The sequence below is a fragment of the Malaclemys terrapin genome, chromosome 14, assembly GCF_027887155.1.
Source record: "Malaclemys terrapin pileata isolate rMalTer1 chromosome 14, rMalTer1.hap1, whole genome shotgun sequence".
In the NCBI taxonomy this organism is placed as follows: Eukaryota; Metazoa; Chordata; order Testudines; family Emydidae; genus Malaclemys; species Malaclemys terrapin.
In genome coordinates this window covers 36,205,773-36,222,892 of record NC_071518.1, presented here as the reverse complement: position 1 = coordinate 36,222,892, position 17,120 = coordinate 36,205,773, and the positions used below count along the sequence as shown (strand labels likewise).

The 17,120-nt window shown below is 51.2% G+C and overlaps 1 protein-coding gene across 2 annotated transcripts in view; it reads right to left on the bottom strand.

The window, feature by feature from the left end:
* Positions 1-17,120, bottom strand: part of CPNE2 (copine 2) — a 173,743-nt gene that overhangs the window by 22,647 nt on the left and 133,976 nt on the right. Inside the window, exons 13-14 of one of the 2 annotated variants that reach the window (XM_054049166.1) lie at positions 14,685-14,736; positions 8,715-8,848 (exon numbers count right to left, since the gene is read on the bottom strand). In XM_054049166.1, the coding sequence (XP_053905141.1) occupies positions 8,715-8,848; positions 14,685-14,736 (186 nt within the window). The remainder of the gene's footprint in view (positions 1-8,714; positions 8,849-14,684; positions 14,737-17,120) is intronic. The other variant, XR_008447130.1, reaches the window with a different exon arrangement.

Genomic DNA, 17,120 nt, shown 5'->3' with positions numbered 1-17,120 from the left:
TGCCCCAGCCCGTTGCTTTGTGCGGGAGGGGGCAGCGCAGCACCTATGCTTGCTGCCCGCTTCTGTTGACAGGGAACTGAAAACTCCTCCTGGTCCTGCTGCGCTGGCCCTGTAACAGTCTCTGGGGCCCAGACCCCACCCCCTAGAGGTCGCTGGGCTGAGGGCCCAGGAATTCCGCTATCTAAGCCCAGTGACCTGGAAGTATCTTCATTATCGTGAAGCAAATTAGACGCGTCTGGTTGTTGACACGCCTGCAACTGCCCCCACGGCAGCACTCAGCCACTGAAGCGCAAAAGGCCATTTCTTTTCCACGTTCCCCCCCCCCCCCACGCCCATACGCTGCCAAGAGCCCTGCCCCCAACCAGCTGCACCACATGGGGTTCAGAGGGCCCACTGCAGAGCTGTCACCGCGTCCCACTCGGAGACGCTCTCGCTCGGTTCTGCACGGGCTAACGTGCGAGTTGGTCTCTCACAAGCTTGAAACCCAGGGACCGAGTTTAAAAGGAAGAACAGCAGAGTTATCACGGCAGACAGCTTGAAAAACGGCTGGAGACAGGTAATGGGGAGGCAGGATAATTATGCAGCCAGTTGGTATTTGGGACTGGGGCACCGTGTGGATGGAACAGAGCTGTTTCCACGGGCCCAGACAGAAAGGCAGCATCACTCACGCTGGCCACTGGCTCTGACCTGGGAAATCTGTCACCACTAACGCAGTATCCTGCTCTCACTTAGGGTAGCAAACGTAATCCCTGCTGCGTAAGCAGGAAAGAACTCAGCCTGGTCTAGGATGGGAATCAGCCACTGGGGACCAGCGCACAGCACCAATGCAAACCCCTCTTGGAGGTGGGCAAAGCCACAATCTGCATTGCCTGAGCTCACCCTTCATGGAAACTGCACCAGCTGAGAGCTGCTAACTTTGTCTACACTAGGGGTTCGCTGTGGGGCTAGGCCGGTTGCTGGCCCCCGAATGCTGAAATCAGGAGTAGCCCCACTTTAGACCAGGCCTTGGAATCAGTTCTGCTCAGTCTGGGGGTGGGAACATTTGGCCAGGGATAAGAGATGCTCAGGAGGACGTTAAGTACGTGTGAAACTCTGAACACCTGCCTTTTAAGGCAGAAGTTGCCAAACACTTGTGGCTCCAGGGTGCGATGTTGTACAGCTGTCCTGGTGCCTTCAGAGCTGGCCCTAAGTACCAGCCAGGCAAACAGCTGCTTTGGACCTGGTCCTTTCAGGAGCCTCGCATTCAAGTGGGGCTTTGCCCCCCAGGACCTCGTCCTCAGCACTGGGGCGGTAAGGGGAGGGACTCTGTGGTAACCACTCCAGTCTTCCAACGCCACAACACATGGGCTGATTCACCCCCCAACTCCCTTTGGGCACCTAAGAATCTCATGCATTGTAAGAACCTTGGCGGCACAGTGGGGTTTTCCTCCCTCTAAAGTGGGGGTGTCAAATTCATTTGGAGGCAAGGGCCAGATTCCAGGTTTAATTCCAGTCTGTGGGCCAGAATACAGACTCAGGCCTTCATTCTTCCCCCTGGATGTCAGGGGGAGGATTTCACAGAGATTAAGGGGAGAATGTAGCCTTCACGTAGTGAATAAGTTGTCATTTATTATTTATCCAGGACCTCATCGTCCCATTCGGTATCACTCGGTGAAAAGATCTGCTCCCCTTTCGGTTACCGCTGCTCCTGCCTTTTGCTTCTCTCCCTGACTGTTTTCCCCTCCCTCTTTCCAAGCTGTACATTTCCTTCCCTGCCAGGAACTCCCTCCCCACCACTCGAGGGCTCCATTCCCACCCCTTTTCGGATCCACTACAGTGACCAGCCACGAAACAGTCAGCACTGACAAGAAGTTTATTGGAGACTAGAGCTGACAATCCAAGATGATTAACAGGGGAGCTCACGCCCAAGTCATTGTTTCAGGCTGTCTGCAGACTCAAGCAGACATGATGTTGGTTTACACTCACTTCACATCTTGAAAGTCACTCTGCAGTCAGGAAGGCTACAAACGATATTTGCAAACGAAAGCCGAGGCTCTGCACAGTGCAGGTCATACAGGCCACCTCCACACACCACACAGGCTGGTCCCAGCACAGCCCACAGGGCCGGTGCTTGACAGCTCTAATGCATGTTGATATGCGCAGGTGTGATGGGGTGTGCCCCCCACCCTAGCCTAGGAAGGGTTAATGAAGCTGAGAAAGGGCCAATTAAGTGGATAGGCTCCAGCTTAGGGGAATTAGGTGGGCTAAGTAACCCTGGATTGATGAGGGAGCCAATCCAAGAAAGAACAGGTGGGGCTATTAAAGATATATTGGAACTGGAAAAGATACAGAAAAGGGCAACAAAAATGATGAGGGGTATGGAACCGCTTAATAAGACTGGGACTGATCAGCTTGGAAAAGAGACAACCAAGGGGGGCATATGATAGAGGTCTATAAAATCATGACCGCTGTGGAGAAAGTAAATAAGGAAGTGTTATTTACTCCTTCTTCGAACAGGAGAACTAGGGGTCACCAAATGACATTAATAAACAGCTGGTTTAAAACAAACAAAAGGAAGTATTTCTTCACACAACGCACAGTCAACCTGTGGAACTCCTTGCCAGAGGATGTTGTGAAGGCCAAGGCTATAACAGGGTTCAAAAAAGAACTAGATAAGTTCATGGAGGATAGGTCCATCAATGGCTATTAGCCAGGCTGGGCAGGGATGGTGTCTCTAGCCTCTGTTTGCCAGAAGCTGGGAATGGGCGACAGGGGATGGATCACTTGATGATTCCCTGTTCTGTTCATTCCCTCTGGGGTACCTGGCATTGGCCACTATTGGAAGACAGTATCCGGGGCTGGATGGACCTTTGGTCTGACTACAACATGGCCGTCCTTATGCTGTAGAAAGCTAGGAAGTCAGCAGTGGAAATGGGGCTGCAGTGAAGGAGCCTGCAGCCACTCTCTGGATGCTAGACAGGGAAGGAAGGTCACCCAGGGGGAGTGTAGAAACCCCCAGGGTTCCAGGCCCTGATGGAAGGGTACATCAAGAAGAGTGGTGGAGCAAAAGCCTGAGAGCAGTGGTGTAGGAAAAGGCTCAGGGAAATGACAGCAAAGTGGGACATTGCAGACTTTGGCCACTATTAGAGGGTCCCTGAGCTGGAACCCAGAGTAGAGGATGGGCCTGGGTTCCCCTACCAAAGACTGGGGAAGTGACACAGTCAGGGCAGCGAGGGAGAAGTCAGCCATTTTGGATGGAAAGACTAACAACCCCTGGAAGGCGAAAAAGCACATTGAACTGGCTGGAGGGCCAAGCTCTGAAGACAGAGCACCCTGAGTAACAGTGAGTGAGAGAGGCGGCCGGGCGCCCGAACGGGTGGCAGAAGGAGATGTCGGACGGGGAAGAAGCTAATCCCCAGAGCAGTTAGGAGGAAGCGCACTAGCGGGGATCATACCCAGTGACAATGTGTAGCACTGTCTCCCCACTCTTATGTAAGGGGGCGGGCCCACTCACCAGCCAGCGCATCAAGGGACGCTCCCACCAGGGTCAGGTTGTTGAGTCCCTTGCCCCAGGGATGCATTTATTGCTCCAACAAAACAGTTCAAAACATTAATCGAAACAGGTGAACCAGGCCCTGCTCCCTCGCCTCTCCTAAGGCCAGGTAGCTTCTGCTGGTGCCTACACAGAAGCAGGTATCCCAGCCAGGTCTTTCGCCTAGCTGGTGGGGCGAGCTCCTTTCTGGGTCTGTTCTCCTGAAGCACCCTCCCTGCCCCATGCAGATTTCCATCTCACCTGAGCTACTAGCTGCTCTTCCAAGGACTGGGTCATCTTCAGCCCTCACCTGGTCCCTGGCCTCACAGCATCAGCTGATCAGATGGGGCTGGGCTAAACTTCCCTTGTGGGACAGGACCACTACAGGATATCAGACTAGACTGACCTGAAGCACCTAGGAGCTCCGAAGATCTTCTTGGTGCACAGGATAGTTCAGTCTGGTAACAAGTGTGGGATTCCAGTGCACTAGAAACTGGTTCACACCCATCCGCTTGCAGTCCGGTGATTCCCTCCCTTTTAGGCCAGTATTTTATTTCAGCTGCATGAGTGTCTTTAAATTACCACATTCCTCCTGGCCCTTCCTTCCTACCTGCTTAAACAGAAAGTAACCCGCAAAAGCTGGCCTCATAACTAACATCCTGGTCCAGTCTCTCCAGAACAAGACAGAAACTCACGTGACAGAGCGGATTCACGAGGGCCATCCTTAGAGATAACAAGCAGCTTTTGGCATGTGTGTGTAAACAGTCTGATGGGCTAATTAATCAGGACTTCGGGGATTACAGAGTGACTTGAAGCATCATTTTAGAACTGGGCTGCTGGCACAGAATCGGCAGTTTGCCCACATGACTTAAAATAAAGATGTCAAAGATTTTTCTGACTTTACAGGGATTTTTTTTTTTTAAATTGTCCCTCAGCTCAAGGCTCATGTTCGATCACAAACCACGTCAACATCAGCAGAGTTAGGGTTCTGAGCAGCGATCTGTACATATTGAGTGGACTGTTAAGTGGAATTTCCTTGCAAAGGAAATAAACAGGTTGTTCCCTCTTTGTGGCTTCTTTATGACATCTGAAGACCTCAACTGTGTTATAAAACTAAAGTTTTCTTTGTTGATTGCTTTTCACCTTTGGTAAATCAAGTCTTCCCTGGAAGACCCAGAGAACTGGAGTGGGAGCCTTCTCTGCCCTTAACTGGAAGGGTGAGGATGCTGAGTCTTTGGGTACATCTTCACTACCCGCCATATCGGCGGGTAGTGATTGATTTATTGGGGATCGATATATCACGTCTTGTTAAGACGCAATATATCGATCACCGAACGCGCTCCCCGTCGACTCCGGAACTCCACCAGAGCGAGCGGCGGTAGCAGAGTCAACGGGGGAGCCGCGGACGTCGATCCCGCGCCGTGTGGACCCAAGGTAAGTCGATCTAAGATACTTCGACTTCAGCTACGCTATTCACGTAGCTGAAGTTGCGTATCTTAGATCGATCCCCCCCCACAGTGTAGACCAGCCCTTTAACAAAGATTTTCCTCCTAACGGTTAGTTGTGTGTTGGAGTTAAATAAACCAAAGAGTTTAAAAACCCATCTGAATAAGAATTTCTTCTCTGTCCAATTGCTCAGGATTCAATCGTTACATCGTGATCTTACTAGTACTCCAGTCATCTACAGGACAGGATAGGTAAGACCAGTGTAAGACAGAAGCAGGAGACATTTTTGTTTTAAAAGCAACAAAAGATGCCTTTCAGGCCTTCTGTACAGTTAAAAACATATCTTTTATTCCCCATTTCACAAGTCAGCTTAAATTCTACATGGCCTGGAAAGGAAGTTTACGTCATGTCTACACTCTGGCGACTATAGGTATGGTGCTGTAGCTATGCTGATTAACCCCGTTCCGTAGATATAGCCTATAGACCCACATCCGTCCCTCGGGACCCTTCTGCCCAGCCCCCGAGCTCCTGGCCTGGGAGGCTAGCCCCTGGCCCCTCCCCTGCTGTTCCCCCTTCCCCAAAGCCTCAGCTCGCTGCGTTGCCGGCGCAATGCTTTGGGTGTCTGGGCAGCACAGCCCGGCCTGACCCGGTGCTCCGTTCTGCGTGGTGGAGTGGTTGGCTCCAGCTGGAGCACCCATGGAGAAATATTAGCGGGTGCTTAGCACCCAACATCAGCCAAGCTCCCCTCCCTCCCCCCCACTCCCGTGCGCTGGCGGTCCCTGCCGATCAACTCCTCCCCCTCCCTCCCAGCGCCTCCTGAGTGCTGCAGAACAGCTGGATTGTGGCATGCAGGAGGCATGGGGGAAGGAGTGGGGATGGGGTGTGCTCGGCGGAGGGGGCGGAAAGATGTGGGGAAGAGGTGAGACAGGGGTGGGAAAAGGCGGGGTGGAGGTGGGAGCTTGGGGGAAGGGGTGGAGCAGGACTGGTGGTGGAGTGGGGGCGGGAAGAGGCAGGATGGTGGTGGGGGCTTAGGGGAAGGGGTGGAGCGGGACTGGTGGTGGAGTGGGGGCGGGAAGAGGCAGGATGGTGGTGGGGGCTTAGAGGAAGGGGTGGAGTGGGGGCGGGACCTGGAGCTGAGCACCCCGGGGAAAATTAGAAGCTGGCGCCTGTGCCTCTTGGAGCAAGGGGAACTGGGACACAGATTGTGACTCAGGCTTTTTCTGCAGTGAAGACATCAAGATTGCTACCTCCCTGCAAAATCCCAGTGCAGATGAGGCGCTGTGGCTTTTGCCTTGATGTCATTAATGGAGGCCAGTCTCAAGTTGGGGTCCTAGGGTTGTCCTATGTGGCTGATCCCTAGGGTAAAGAACACATGTTTGCAGCCTTGATCAAATGCACAGCAATCCATTAACTCCTGGTAAGGACGTCCGGTGAAGACGAGCCCTCAGTCACAACCCATTTGCCAGTCAGCTTGCGGCAAAGCTACACGATGTGCACTAATCTCTCTCCACGGTGTGTCGCTCGACAACTCACATATTGTGTGGAATTAACTGGGGATCCTTCTAGGCCTCATGAAAAGAAACAGCTCAACTCTGTGCAAAGCCAGAGCGCTTCAAAAGGACATTGTAGGATTTGGAGCTCATGGAAAACAAACAACTGAAGACACTTGTTGGAGCCAATGCCTGAGCCAGATCAGCAGTGAGCACTGGCCCTTCCTGTTAAAGCCAATGAGAGTCGCCGGTCGTTGGCCTCTCGCAGGCCCAGGCCTGTACTCGGGTAGCTATTGTACAGGTTTCTCATAGTGCTGCCACAGCACCTCGGTCCTGTCCTCCAGCCCACTCCCTCACAGTAACACAGCCTGGTTCTGACTTACCGCAAGCCTGGCTCTGCAGTCCCGGGGCTCTCCTGAAGCACAGACTGCTACGCAGCGCCGTGGGGCAATCTGTAGTGGGGCCAACCACCCGTTAGGGAGGGGATCCAGACTACTATCACTTTGTGCCCCCACTGGGAACTGAACCCGTGGAGCTCCAAAGGCAGAAAGCTGGTGGACTTACCCCGTGCCAGGCTGCCTCACCCCCCCCTTATCATAAGAACCCAGGTGGTCCATCGCTCAACTCATTCTTCCTGGGTAAGCTCCAGTGCTGCCTGTTTGACCACAGCATACAAAGCAAAACAAAACACAGGAGCCCGAGAGCCCAGCTCCCAGACCCGAAACACTGTTCTACACCTGAACGACAAGGAGTCCGGTGGCTGTCGAGTCCGGTGGCACCTTTAAAAACTAACAGATTTATTTGGGCATAAGCTTTTGTGGGTAAAAAACCTCAAGGTGCCACCAGACTCCCCTTGTTGTTTTTGTGGATACAGACTAACATGGCTACCCCTTGATGTTCTACACCTGGAAAGACAGGCTGTGTATTAAACAGCATTAGCCCTCCCACCCTGCATTCTATTCCACGGACCAATTGTCTCCTCCTCTCCTGTCTATTATGCTCATCACAGTGCTACTGGAGCGTTTGTGTTTGAATGACACCTATTAAAATGAGGGGCACAGGGAAAAAGTAGAGTTCCTTATTTTAGATGAATCATTCTTACAGTCTATCCTATCCGTGGGCAATACATATTCATTGTCCGTAAGCTGTAGCAATTAACACATTTCCCATTGACTCCCACTAACTTTTAATGGGAGCAAAATTAACACCGACACTGAATGCTTTTCCAAACCTCGCCCACGGAGTTTAACCTAGGAAATGACTCAAACTGTATTATGTCAATAAATAAATCAGACATTTGTTTGCCAGTGTGTTATGGCAGATGCCTGGTCCAGTGGTTGCAGTGCCAGCTTGGGATTTGGGAGACTCAAGTGGAGTTCCCTGCTCTGGTACAGACCTTGGCTGAGACACTTGGCCTCTCTGTGTCTCAGTTCCCCCTCTGGCAATGGGGATAAAAGCACTGCCCTACCTCACACGGGTGTTGAGAGGTTCTCAGGCACTACGATAGTGAGATAAGTACCTAGGATAAACTGCATCTCTTCACTCGCCTGAAAACACACACGGCACAAGAGGAAGACGGATGGTCCCTGAGTTACTAAACTGGGGCTCGGGAGTTCAATTCTGCGTTCAATTCTTGGCTTTGCCACTGATTTCCTGTGTGTTTGGGTGAGTTGCTTAATGTCCTTGTGCCTCGGTTCCCCATCTGTATTATGGAGAGAACAACACTTCCTTACCACCCAGGGGCATAGAGGTTAATTCCGTGGTGCCTACAAGATGCTCAACTGTTGCAGTAACAGAGGCTACAAGTCCCTGAACAGAACCTCAAACTCCTAGTAGTCTCCGAATTCCATTGTATCTTGCCTTTGTCATTGTATCATTGTATCTGCCTTTGACATGAGCCTACAGCAGCGGGTCTTACTAAAATCAACAATGTTTAAACATACCTGAAATTACTTCTTCCCTAGATATAGCTGTTCCATGCCTTTAACGGTGAGACATCCCATCAGCTTTTAAACAGAGCTAGTTACTGGCCTGTTGGCTAAGATCAAACCCGGGATGTATCACTGACATCGATACATCCGCTACCAAGGGACCACAGCCTGTGTATGCAAGGGATGGATTAAGTTATCTAATAGGTCTTTTTTATCTTGCACTTCTAGGATCCTGTGCCCTCTAGGAGATAACAAGATGGTAAGCTTAATGAGTCTGGCTTTGAAATTCCAAGCCAAGGCAGGGATACAGATAAAAGGACAGACTTGTTAACTTACTGCTGCAAACTCCTGCTGCGTGGCCTGGGCAGCAAACCGAGCCACGTGATTGACAATGGGAGAGAAGTTGGTTGGTCCGTAGAAGCGTATGTGAGGCAGGCAGGCGGAGTATGCTTGGACAATGCCTTCCACTCCTTAAAGAGAACCAGACAAACCAGACATTAACTAGACAGCCTCCCAGCCGGCTCCTTGCAGTAACCTTCTACGTACACATCAAAATGGATTTCAGATACAATGGGCAGAAGCTTGAGATCGCCGAAGCTAAATTTCACTTTGCTACTTATCTTACAGTAACATCTTGTAGCCCCACCGGAGATCTGAGCCCACTTCTGCGAGAGACCATACAAACAGTGCTATACCCTACCATTCAAACAGACAGGTAACAAGTGGTAAGGGAAACAGACACAGAGAGGTGAAGTTATTCGAGGTTAGTGGCCGAATCAGGAGAAGACACTAGGTCTCCTGGGTTCTAGTCCAGTGCCCTAACCACTGGGCCATACAGCCACAGTCTAACACCAGAGTTTCTTGAAACCACCTGCTGACTTCCTCTGGAATTGTGGATGCTCAGAAATTCAGAAAACAAGTCTTCAAATGTCTTTGCTGGAAAAGGTTTGTTAACACCAGACACCTGAGCCTTTGTGGTTAAGAGAGAGAGCTTCTAATGCCTGAATTCAGATAGGGCTTCCTTTTGGTTTTTTGGAAATATACCAAGCCACATGAAGAATCTGCCTGAGCAGGAGCACAAATAAATGCCCTGAAAGAATCTCACCATGCCTAGGAAGGAACTGAGACAGCCGTAAAGCAGGGAAAGCGGTGGAGAGACGCCACAGTCACAGGGACAGTCTGGCTGGAAACTTGAACCAAAACGTTTCACTGAAGTTTTGAAAGTGTTGCTCTGATCTGTGAGTTATAGGAGGCTCTTTTGCTTTCATTACTGATAGCCCTGCTCAGGTGTGTACATGCTGGTCAGCACGTTAGACGAGAGCTACAGAACCGTCTTAGCTCAGGCTACACGAGGAAATAATCCATCCCTGGAGCGGACACTCCTTACTGACTGTTTGCCATGGGTGATCATATGATGAGGATTACATTGCTCTATCCCTACCATGTCCATTGTCTGAACTCTCCCCACCAGCTTGCAGGGCACTTCTACTTTTGCCAGCAGATTTACATGCTCGGGTTATGCAAGTGGCTTGGGTGTGGCTGGCTCTGAAGTTACTGTATTCTCTCTTGTTGGCTTAGTTAGCCGAGAAAAATGTTTTTTTTTTAAAAAGTTCTTCACTTCTGAAATAACGAGTCCAAATTCTGCTCTGCAACGTGGGAGCAAAGGAAGCTGGAATTTCAAAAGGGAGCCACCCACACATATCAGAGGACAAAATGTGGCTTTAAACTCAATGCTCTGCTAACGTGTGACGCCCACCTCTGTGGCCGGGCGGGAAGCAGGAATCCAAGCCGCTTGGACAAGCGACTGTTATATTGCTCAAATGGAAATATCTAGGAGTAAAGACACACAAAAAGGAAACACACAGGCTATTTCATGCCTGCAGCTTCAGACCACTAGCTGATGGCACCGCCTTCCAGCCTGACCGGAACAGCGTGACACCGATTTCCTCGAGGGTCATCTGTGCTCTGATCACCTAGGAGACCAGCCTCTGCCGAAGTCTTTGCACAGATGCAAGACGTGAATGTGGCCGCACTGAGAGGTTCAATTTCCAACTGTGTCCTGAACCCTCTGAACACACACACACACACACACACACACACATTTTGAAGACAGAATAAATAACAACTGGAACGAATCATTTTCTCTCCCCTTCTTACTGACGGGTTAAGGCTTTGGCTCCAAAGAATGGGGCGGGGCGGTGGGGGTGAGTGGGTTGGATCCCTTAGTGATTATCTGTTCTGTTCATTCCCTCTGGGGCACCTGGCCTTGGCCGCTGTTGGAAGACAGGAGACTGGGCTAGATGGACCTTTGGTCTGACCCAGTCTGGCCGTTCTTATGTTTGAATATAGCTGATTCCAAGTGGTAAATTATTGCAGGACAGTCATGGTGGGCCCAGCTGCCGTATGCATAATTTCAGGTACCAATAAGACCCCTAATCTGCAACCACCTGCGTGCATGAGGGCTGCTGGGCCTTGCCTGGAGAATTATTGGAGTCGACCGGGCTCCCCTTTAAGCACAGCAATCTGCCTGCATGCAAGAAGTTGCAGGATCTGGGTCTAAGTGTCTATTTTAGGATGGGATTTTCAACAGCGCCTAAGTGACTCGGAAGCTCAACTCTCATGAAAGTCAATGGGACTTGTGCTCCTCAGTCACTTAGACACTCTTGAAAATCCCACCTGTAATACAGTGGGGGGACACCCCCGAGCCCTCTGCAGTTTGAAGTATGTTTCGGCAAGCTTCCAATTTACCAAGTATGTTGCTATGACTGCCAAGAAAACCTTCCAAGTGTGTGCAGAGCAGAATGGATGCTGTGGTACCTGCCTGAGACTGCAATGATAACTCTGAGAGGTCTGAGCGGCCCTGTTCATTTCAGTGGGGGTGTTACCACTTAACCCTAATGGTGACACTAACCCCCTTTTTAAATATAAACCTTTGGTATTCAATTGTGCACCTAATTTAGGCACAGAATTACTGTGATTCCATTCAAAAATGACCAAACAAAGAGCAGAAATACAGCAGTGGTTCTAAGAGGCCCGGTGCTATTTTCTCTCATTTTACGAATGAAAGGTTTAGCATCATATTCTTCCCTTTGATATTTGTGAAAGCATCCCATTGTTAACTCCGCTGTGCTTCAAGGGTAGTATAACAGCATAATTTGACATAATTTGGCTCTTTCCACAGAATGAGTTTGATATCCACTTCCGAATAGAAAGAGAACTGTCTGAACTAGGGTTACCATACGTCCAGATTTTCCCGGACATGTCTGGCTTTTTGGTCCTCAAATCCCCGACCGGGAGGAAATTCCAAAAAGCCGAGCATGTCCGGGAAAATAGGGAGGGGTCAGGGGGCTTGGATCCAGGCTGGAGCCGCTGGGGCCGGAGCCGGAGCCGCTGGGGCTGGCAGTGCTCAGCCGCCGGCCGGTGCCGCTTGGCCAGGGCCGGGCGGGAGCCAGTCGGCCAGAACCGGGGCCCGAGCCGGGCCGGAGCTGCTGGTACCGGGGCTGGGGGTGCTCGGCCAGCGCCGCTCGGCCGGGGCCAGGCCAGAGCCGCTCGGCTGGAACCGGGGCCCAAACTGAGCTGGGCTGGAGCCGCTGGGACCGGGATTGGGGGTGCTCGGCCGCCGGCCGGCGCTGCTCGGTCGGGGCTGGTGCCCCAGGGCCTGAGCTGAGTTGGAGTCGCCGGGGCCCGGGCTGGGGTGGGCCGGAGCCGCTCGACCGGAACCAGGGCCCAAACCGAGCCGGGCCAGAGCTGCTGGGACTGGGGCTGGGGGTGCTCGGCCGGCGCCGCTCGGCCGGAACCGGGGCCCGAACTGAGGTGGGCCGGAGCCACTGGGACTGGGATTGGGGGTGCTCGGCCGCCGGCCGGCGCTGCTCGGTCGGGGCTGGTGCCCCAGGGCCACAGCCGAGCTGGAGTCGCCGGGGCCGGAGCCGGAGCCGGGGTGGGCCGGAGCTACTCGGATGGAACCGGGGCCAGCGCCCCAGGGCCCGAGCAGAGCCGGGCCGGAGACACCGAGGCCAGAACTGCTCGGCCGGGAGGGCTGGACTGGGCCATGCCTCCTTGCGTCCCCCCTCCCCCCCGCCCCAGCTTACCTGCTGCCTGCCTGTTTCAGGCTTCCCGCGAACATTTGATTCGTAGGAAGTGGGGGAGGGGGAGGGGGAGGAGCGGGGTGTGTGTGGAGCGTTCAGGGGAGGGGGCAGAGTTGGGGCAGGGACTTTGGGGAAAGGACGGAGTTGGGGTGGGGCCGGGGTGGGGAAGGGGCGGAGTTGGGGCGGGGCCGGGACCCCGTGGAGTGTCCTCTTTTTGTTTTTTTTAAACTATGGTAACCCTAGTCTGAACATGACCCAATGCAGTGCTGTCCGAGTCTGTACATATAGCCCGGAGTGTAGCAAGGACGTTAGATCCAGAGATTCCTCTCAAGTGGGTGTTGAATCTGAAGCCTACTGATGACAATTTAAACTATTTCATGGTTTCTGCTGAAACATTCCCAGCCAGCTTTTTCTTACAGAGAGGACTGTTCATCTGTGAATGGAACTCCAGAACAATGCAATCACCACCACCCACGCCGAATCGGATCTGTGCTCTCTTCAGATGCCCCGTTTCCAGGGAATTTCCTCCCCCCCTCTTTTGATTGAAGGCAGTTTATCATGAATAGAAGATAGGGCATGATGTGGCAACCTAAGATTTATTATGTTATTACCAAGAGGTAATAAGGACTGGTGCCACCCAAGCATGTGTGTCAAATAGTATTTCAACCATTATTTCTATGCATATGCACAGACATGCAAATAGTGCATAGTATCTTGCATTGCTTTGTTTACCAATCAGAGAAGTGTATTCCTATTTAATCTAAATGCTTAGTACTGGGTTAACAGCATGATAAAAGGCTACAGTAGCACAGGAGGTTTATGGAGGACACTAGCACTGTGGTTCTGCAGAGTTACAATTATTAATGTCACTGTCCAGCAACATCTGTTGAAGGTACTTATCTGTCCCCCATTACCAGAACATCTGAGCACTACAGTCTCATTATTTATCCCCAGGAGGTAGGGCAGTGCTGGTATCAGATGGGAAACTGAGGGAACAGAAAGTTTAAGTGACTTGCCCAGGGCAGTCTGTGGCAGAGCCGGGAATTGAACCTGGGTTTCATGAGTGCCAGACTGGTGCCCCAATCATTGGACCATCTTTCCTCTCTCCAGCCAACAGAATCAGGACTATCAGTCTTGTCAGGTCGTTATCTCCATCCTCCCACCCCTGCCAGTCTGCCCGCCTGTTGGAGAGAGAGTTCTAGTTCCAGGTGACCATGGGCCAAGTCACTTTGCCTCGGTTTCCCCCCTCTGTAACAACAGGAGTAATCCTGACCCATGATTACAAAGCTGAGCAGGTGCACTGGGGAGACACACGGGCTAACCCCATAAAGGGTTAAGTGGAACCTGGATATTAGATTACTTTAATCCAATTTAGTAGACCAGGTCTACACTGCAGATCTGTATCGGTATAACATCGCCGCGCAGGGGTGTGAAAAATCTACACCCGTGAGCGACGTAGTTACACCGACCTAACCCCCCATATATACAGCGCTACATTGATGGAAGAGCTTCTCCCGTTGACATAGGTACCACCTCTTGGGGAGGTCGATTAATTACGCTGGCGGGAGAAGCTCTCTCATCAGGGTAAGAGCATCTTCACATAAGTGCTGCAGTTGTGCTGACGCAGCGTTTTAAGTGTAGACCTGCCCTTGGTTTATATTATTTAGATGGCAAACTCCATATGTTGGTACAAGTGTCTAGGACATTGGACCCCTGGTCTGTGAATGCTACCATAAAGAATAAAGAACAGTAACATAGAAAGCTCTCTGAAAATCAGGACAATCGGATAGTGACCTAGTGAAGTAGGTACAGCACAAATACTAGAGGTGTTCTCAGCAAGAACAAGGGGCTGAGACAGCTCACCTGAGATTGTTCTATTCTTGCTAAGACCTGTGTTATGCAGGAGGTCAGACCAGATGATCATAATGGTCCCTTCTGGCTTCAAATCTATCGTGGGATCTGTGAAAGTCACTGTAACCAAATTTCAACTTCAAGAGGACTTGTAAAGGTACAGGAGGTATGCAATGCTCTTTGTCCTATGAGCCTCCAGGACACTGCACTCTTGAACACAGGTTCTTCTGAAGACTTAGTTAGGACCTGCTACACTGCTCTTTGGAAGACACGGGTCTTTGGAAGACACCACAGGGGAGGTAACAAGTCCTAGCAGTCAGCAAATACAGGTCCCCAAGCCAGAAAGGTCTGGGCCCACATATGTACTTACCAGAACAAAATGGGTTGGTGGGGTTGAAGTTAATGGCAAATTCGTGAGATACCTGGAGGGAAAAAAAACAACAACCCAAATTGACATGGGAGCTAGTCACAGAGTGGGGTTTCTGGCAATACCTTGGCAAAAGAACGTAAGGCGGTTTTTGGGTCTGATGGGCAGAACTCCCCTGCACTGCCCAAAGGGAGTCTTGCTTTGTTTTGGCAGGGCCACCAATTTATTAATTCCCCATGCTTGGTCTGCAACATTTCCTATGCCCCCAGCTATGGCAAGCATACGAAAAGTGAAAATTAACCCACTCAGACTTCAGTAGCTTTGGGGGGCTGGGATAGTTCCTTTTGCCTTAAAGCCTTTTGATTAAATCTCCACTCAGCTTCCTGTGACATTGGGATTCCCATCACTAATTCCTTAGTGAACAGTAAGAAATTGGGTTTGTCCACGTTGCTTCCCTTTGCCTACCTGGAGGAAGAGCACAGGGAGAAGGGCCCAGATCCTCAAAAGGTATTTAGGCACCTAGCTCCTATTGATCTCAGTGGGAGCTAGACACCTACATACCTTTGAGGATGTGGGCAGAGCCGCGGAGACGGGCCAATCGGCTGGCACATCTCTCACATACCCCACCAAGAATCACACTCGCTAGAAGAAGTGACATTAATTCCATGTAAGGTCACAAAAGGCTCAAACGACGTTAACCACATGACACACAGTCCCTGTTCCCCATCCCTTTGCAAGCTGGCACTGCAGAGCAGGTGACAGAGGTAACCCCCTGGAATTGCTTGGACTGGCTTTCCCAACCGTCAAGGAAAATGCCCACCTTCCTAGGCCGTAGCAAGAGACACTCAAGGTCTTCAGGCAACTGACACCATATGGGAGGAGTTATCCGCCTCTCCGGAAATGGGGAGATGCTTCCGAAAGGGGATTCCTTGGGACGCTGGCAACTGAAGAGTGCCTGGCATTTCCTATCAGTTACGTGGCAGCTCAGCCCGGCCATTTGCAAAATTAATAGCAATGCTAATTGCAAAGCTCTCCTCGGGAAGCTACTCCCAGCATCAATCACATTAAGAGGCGCTTGCTTTTATTGCTCCTAATAATTTCTGCTCAGGCCATATGAATGAATGACTCAGGAAGTGCTCTACTAGTCGGGCTCCCGGGGGAGTGCACAAGCGTAAGTGAGAGCACGAGTGATAAGAACAGTCGATGAAACACAGCCTGAGCCAGGTCTCAGTGCACATCTCTGCCATTCCAGTGTAGAAGATTTGCTCAGCAGCTCTGGACTGGTGATTGCCAGAAACCACTGCACCGTTTCTTGGAATGACTCCACTGAATGCCCTGGTGATAGGTGCAAAGGATTCTAAGGCCCAGCAGGGAAAGACCAGGGGTGAGGGACTGAGTGGGGAAAGAGGCTGGGAACCCCTTCAGTAGCAGATGCTTTGAACTAATCAGCATGTACTGTTCTCTGACGAGGCCTAAAGAAATTAGAAGAGAGGAATGACTCCTTGAGACCCACTAGCGATCTCGCTATGCAGATTGGAGACTGTGGATACTGGCACGACAGAGAATCTCAGACTAGACAGATCAGCAACAGGGAGATGCACCACTTTAATCATAGACTATCAGGGTTGGAAGGGACCTCAGGAGGTCATCTAGTCCCACCCCTTGCTCAAAGCAGGACCAATCCCCAACTAAATCATCCCAGCCAGGGCTTTGTCAAGCCTGACCTCAAAAACCTCTAAGGAAGGAGATTCCACCACCTCCCTAGGTAACCCATTCCAGTGCTTCACCACCCTCCTAGTGAAATAGTGTTTCCTAATATCCAACCTAAACCTCCCCCACTGCAACTTGAGACCATTGCTCCTTGTTCTGTCATCTGCCACCACTGAGAACAGTCTAGATCCATCTTCTCTGGAACCCCCTTTCAGGTAGTTGAAAGCAGCTATCAAATCCCCCCTCTCTCTTCTCTTCTGCGGACTAAACAATCCCAGTTCCCTCAGCCTCTCCTCATAAATCATGCTGGGAGCTGTGCCCCACCCCCGGAGCAGGGCATGCTGCTTTCTTTAGCCTAACTCTGCTACCAGAGAGTGCGATGTGTTGGTTCAAGCACAAGGGGTGGGCTACAACTCGGGTTCTCGTAACGAACTCTGCCAGTGATTTGCTGTGGGTGAGCAATTCACTTAGGGCTTAACTGTCAAACTCAGAGGAGTAAATGTAGGCACTTAAACTGATAATTTAGGCACCTAAATAACTAGTCTGACTAGCAGTAGTGCGAAGCATCCCCAACTCCCTTTTTCAACACTGCTGAATATTAGGCCGGTTATTTAGGCCACTAATCTCAGGTGCCCAAATGTGAAGATGCAGCCTCAGTTTGCCAGTGACATTGGGGATAATAAATCCCCCATCTCTTACGGGTTTTGAGGGTTAAATAATGTATGCAAA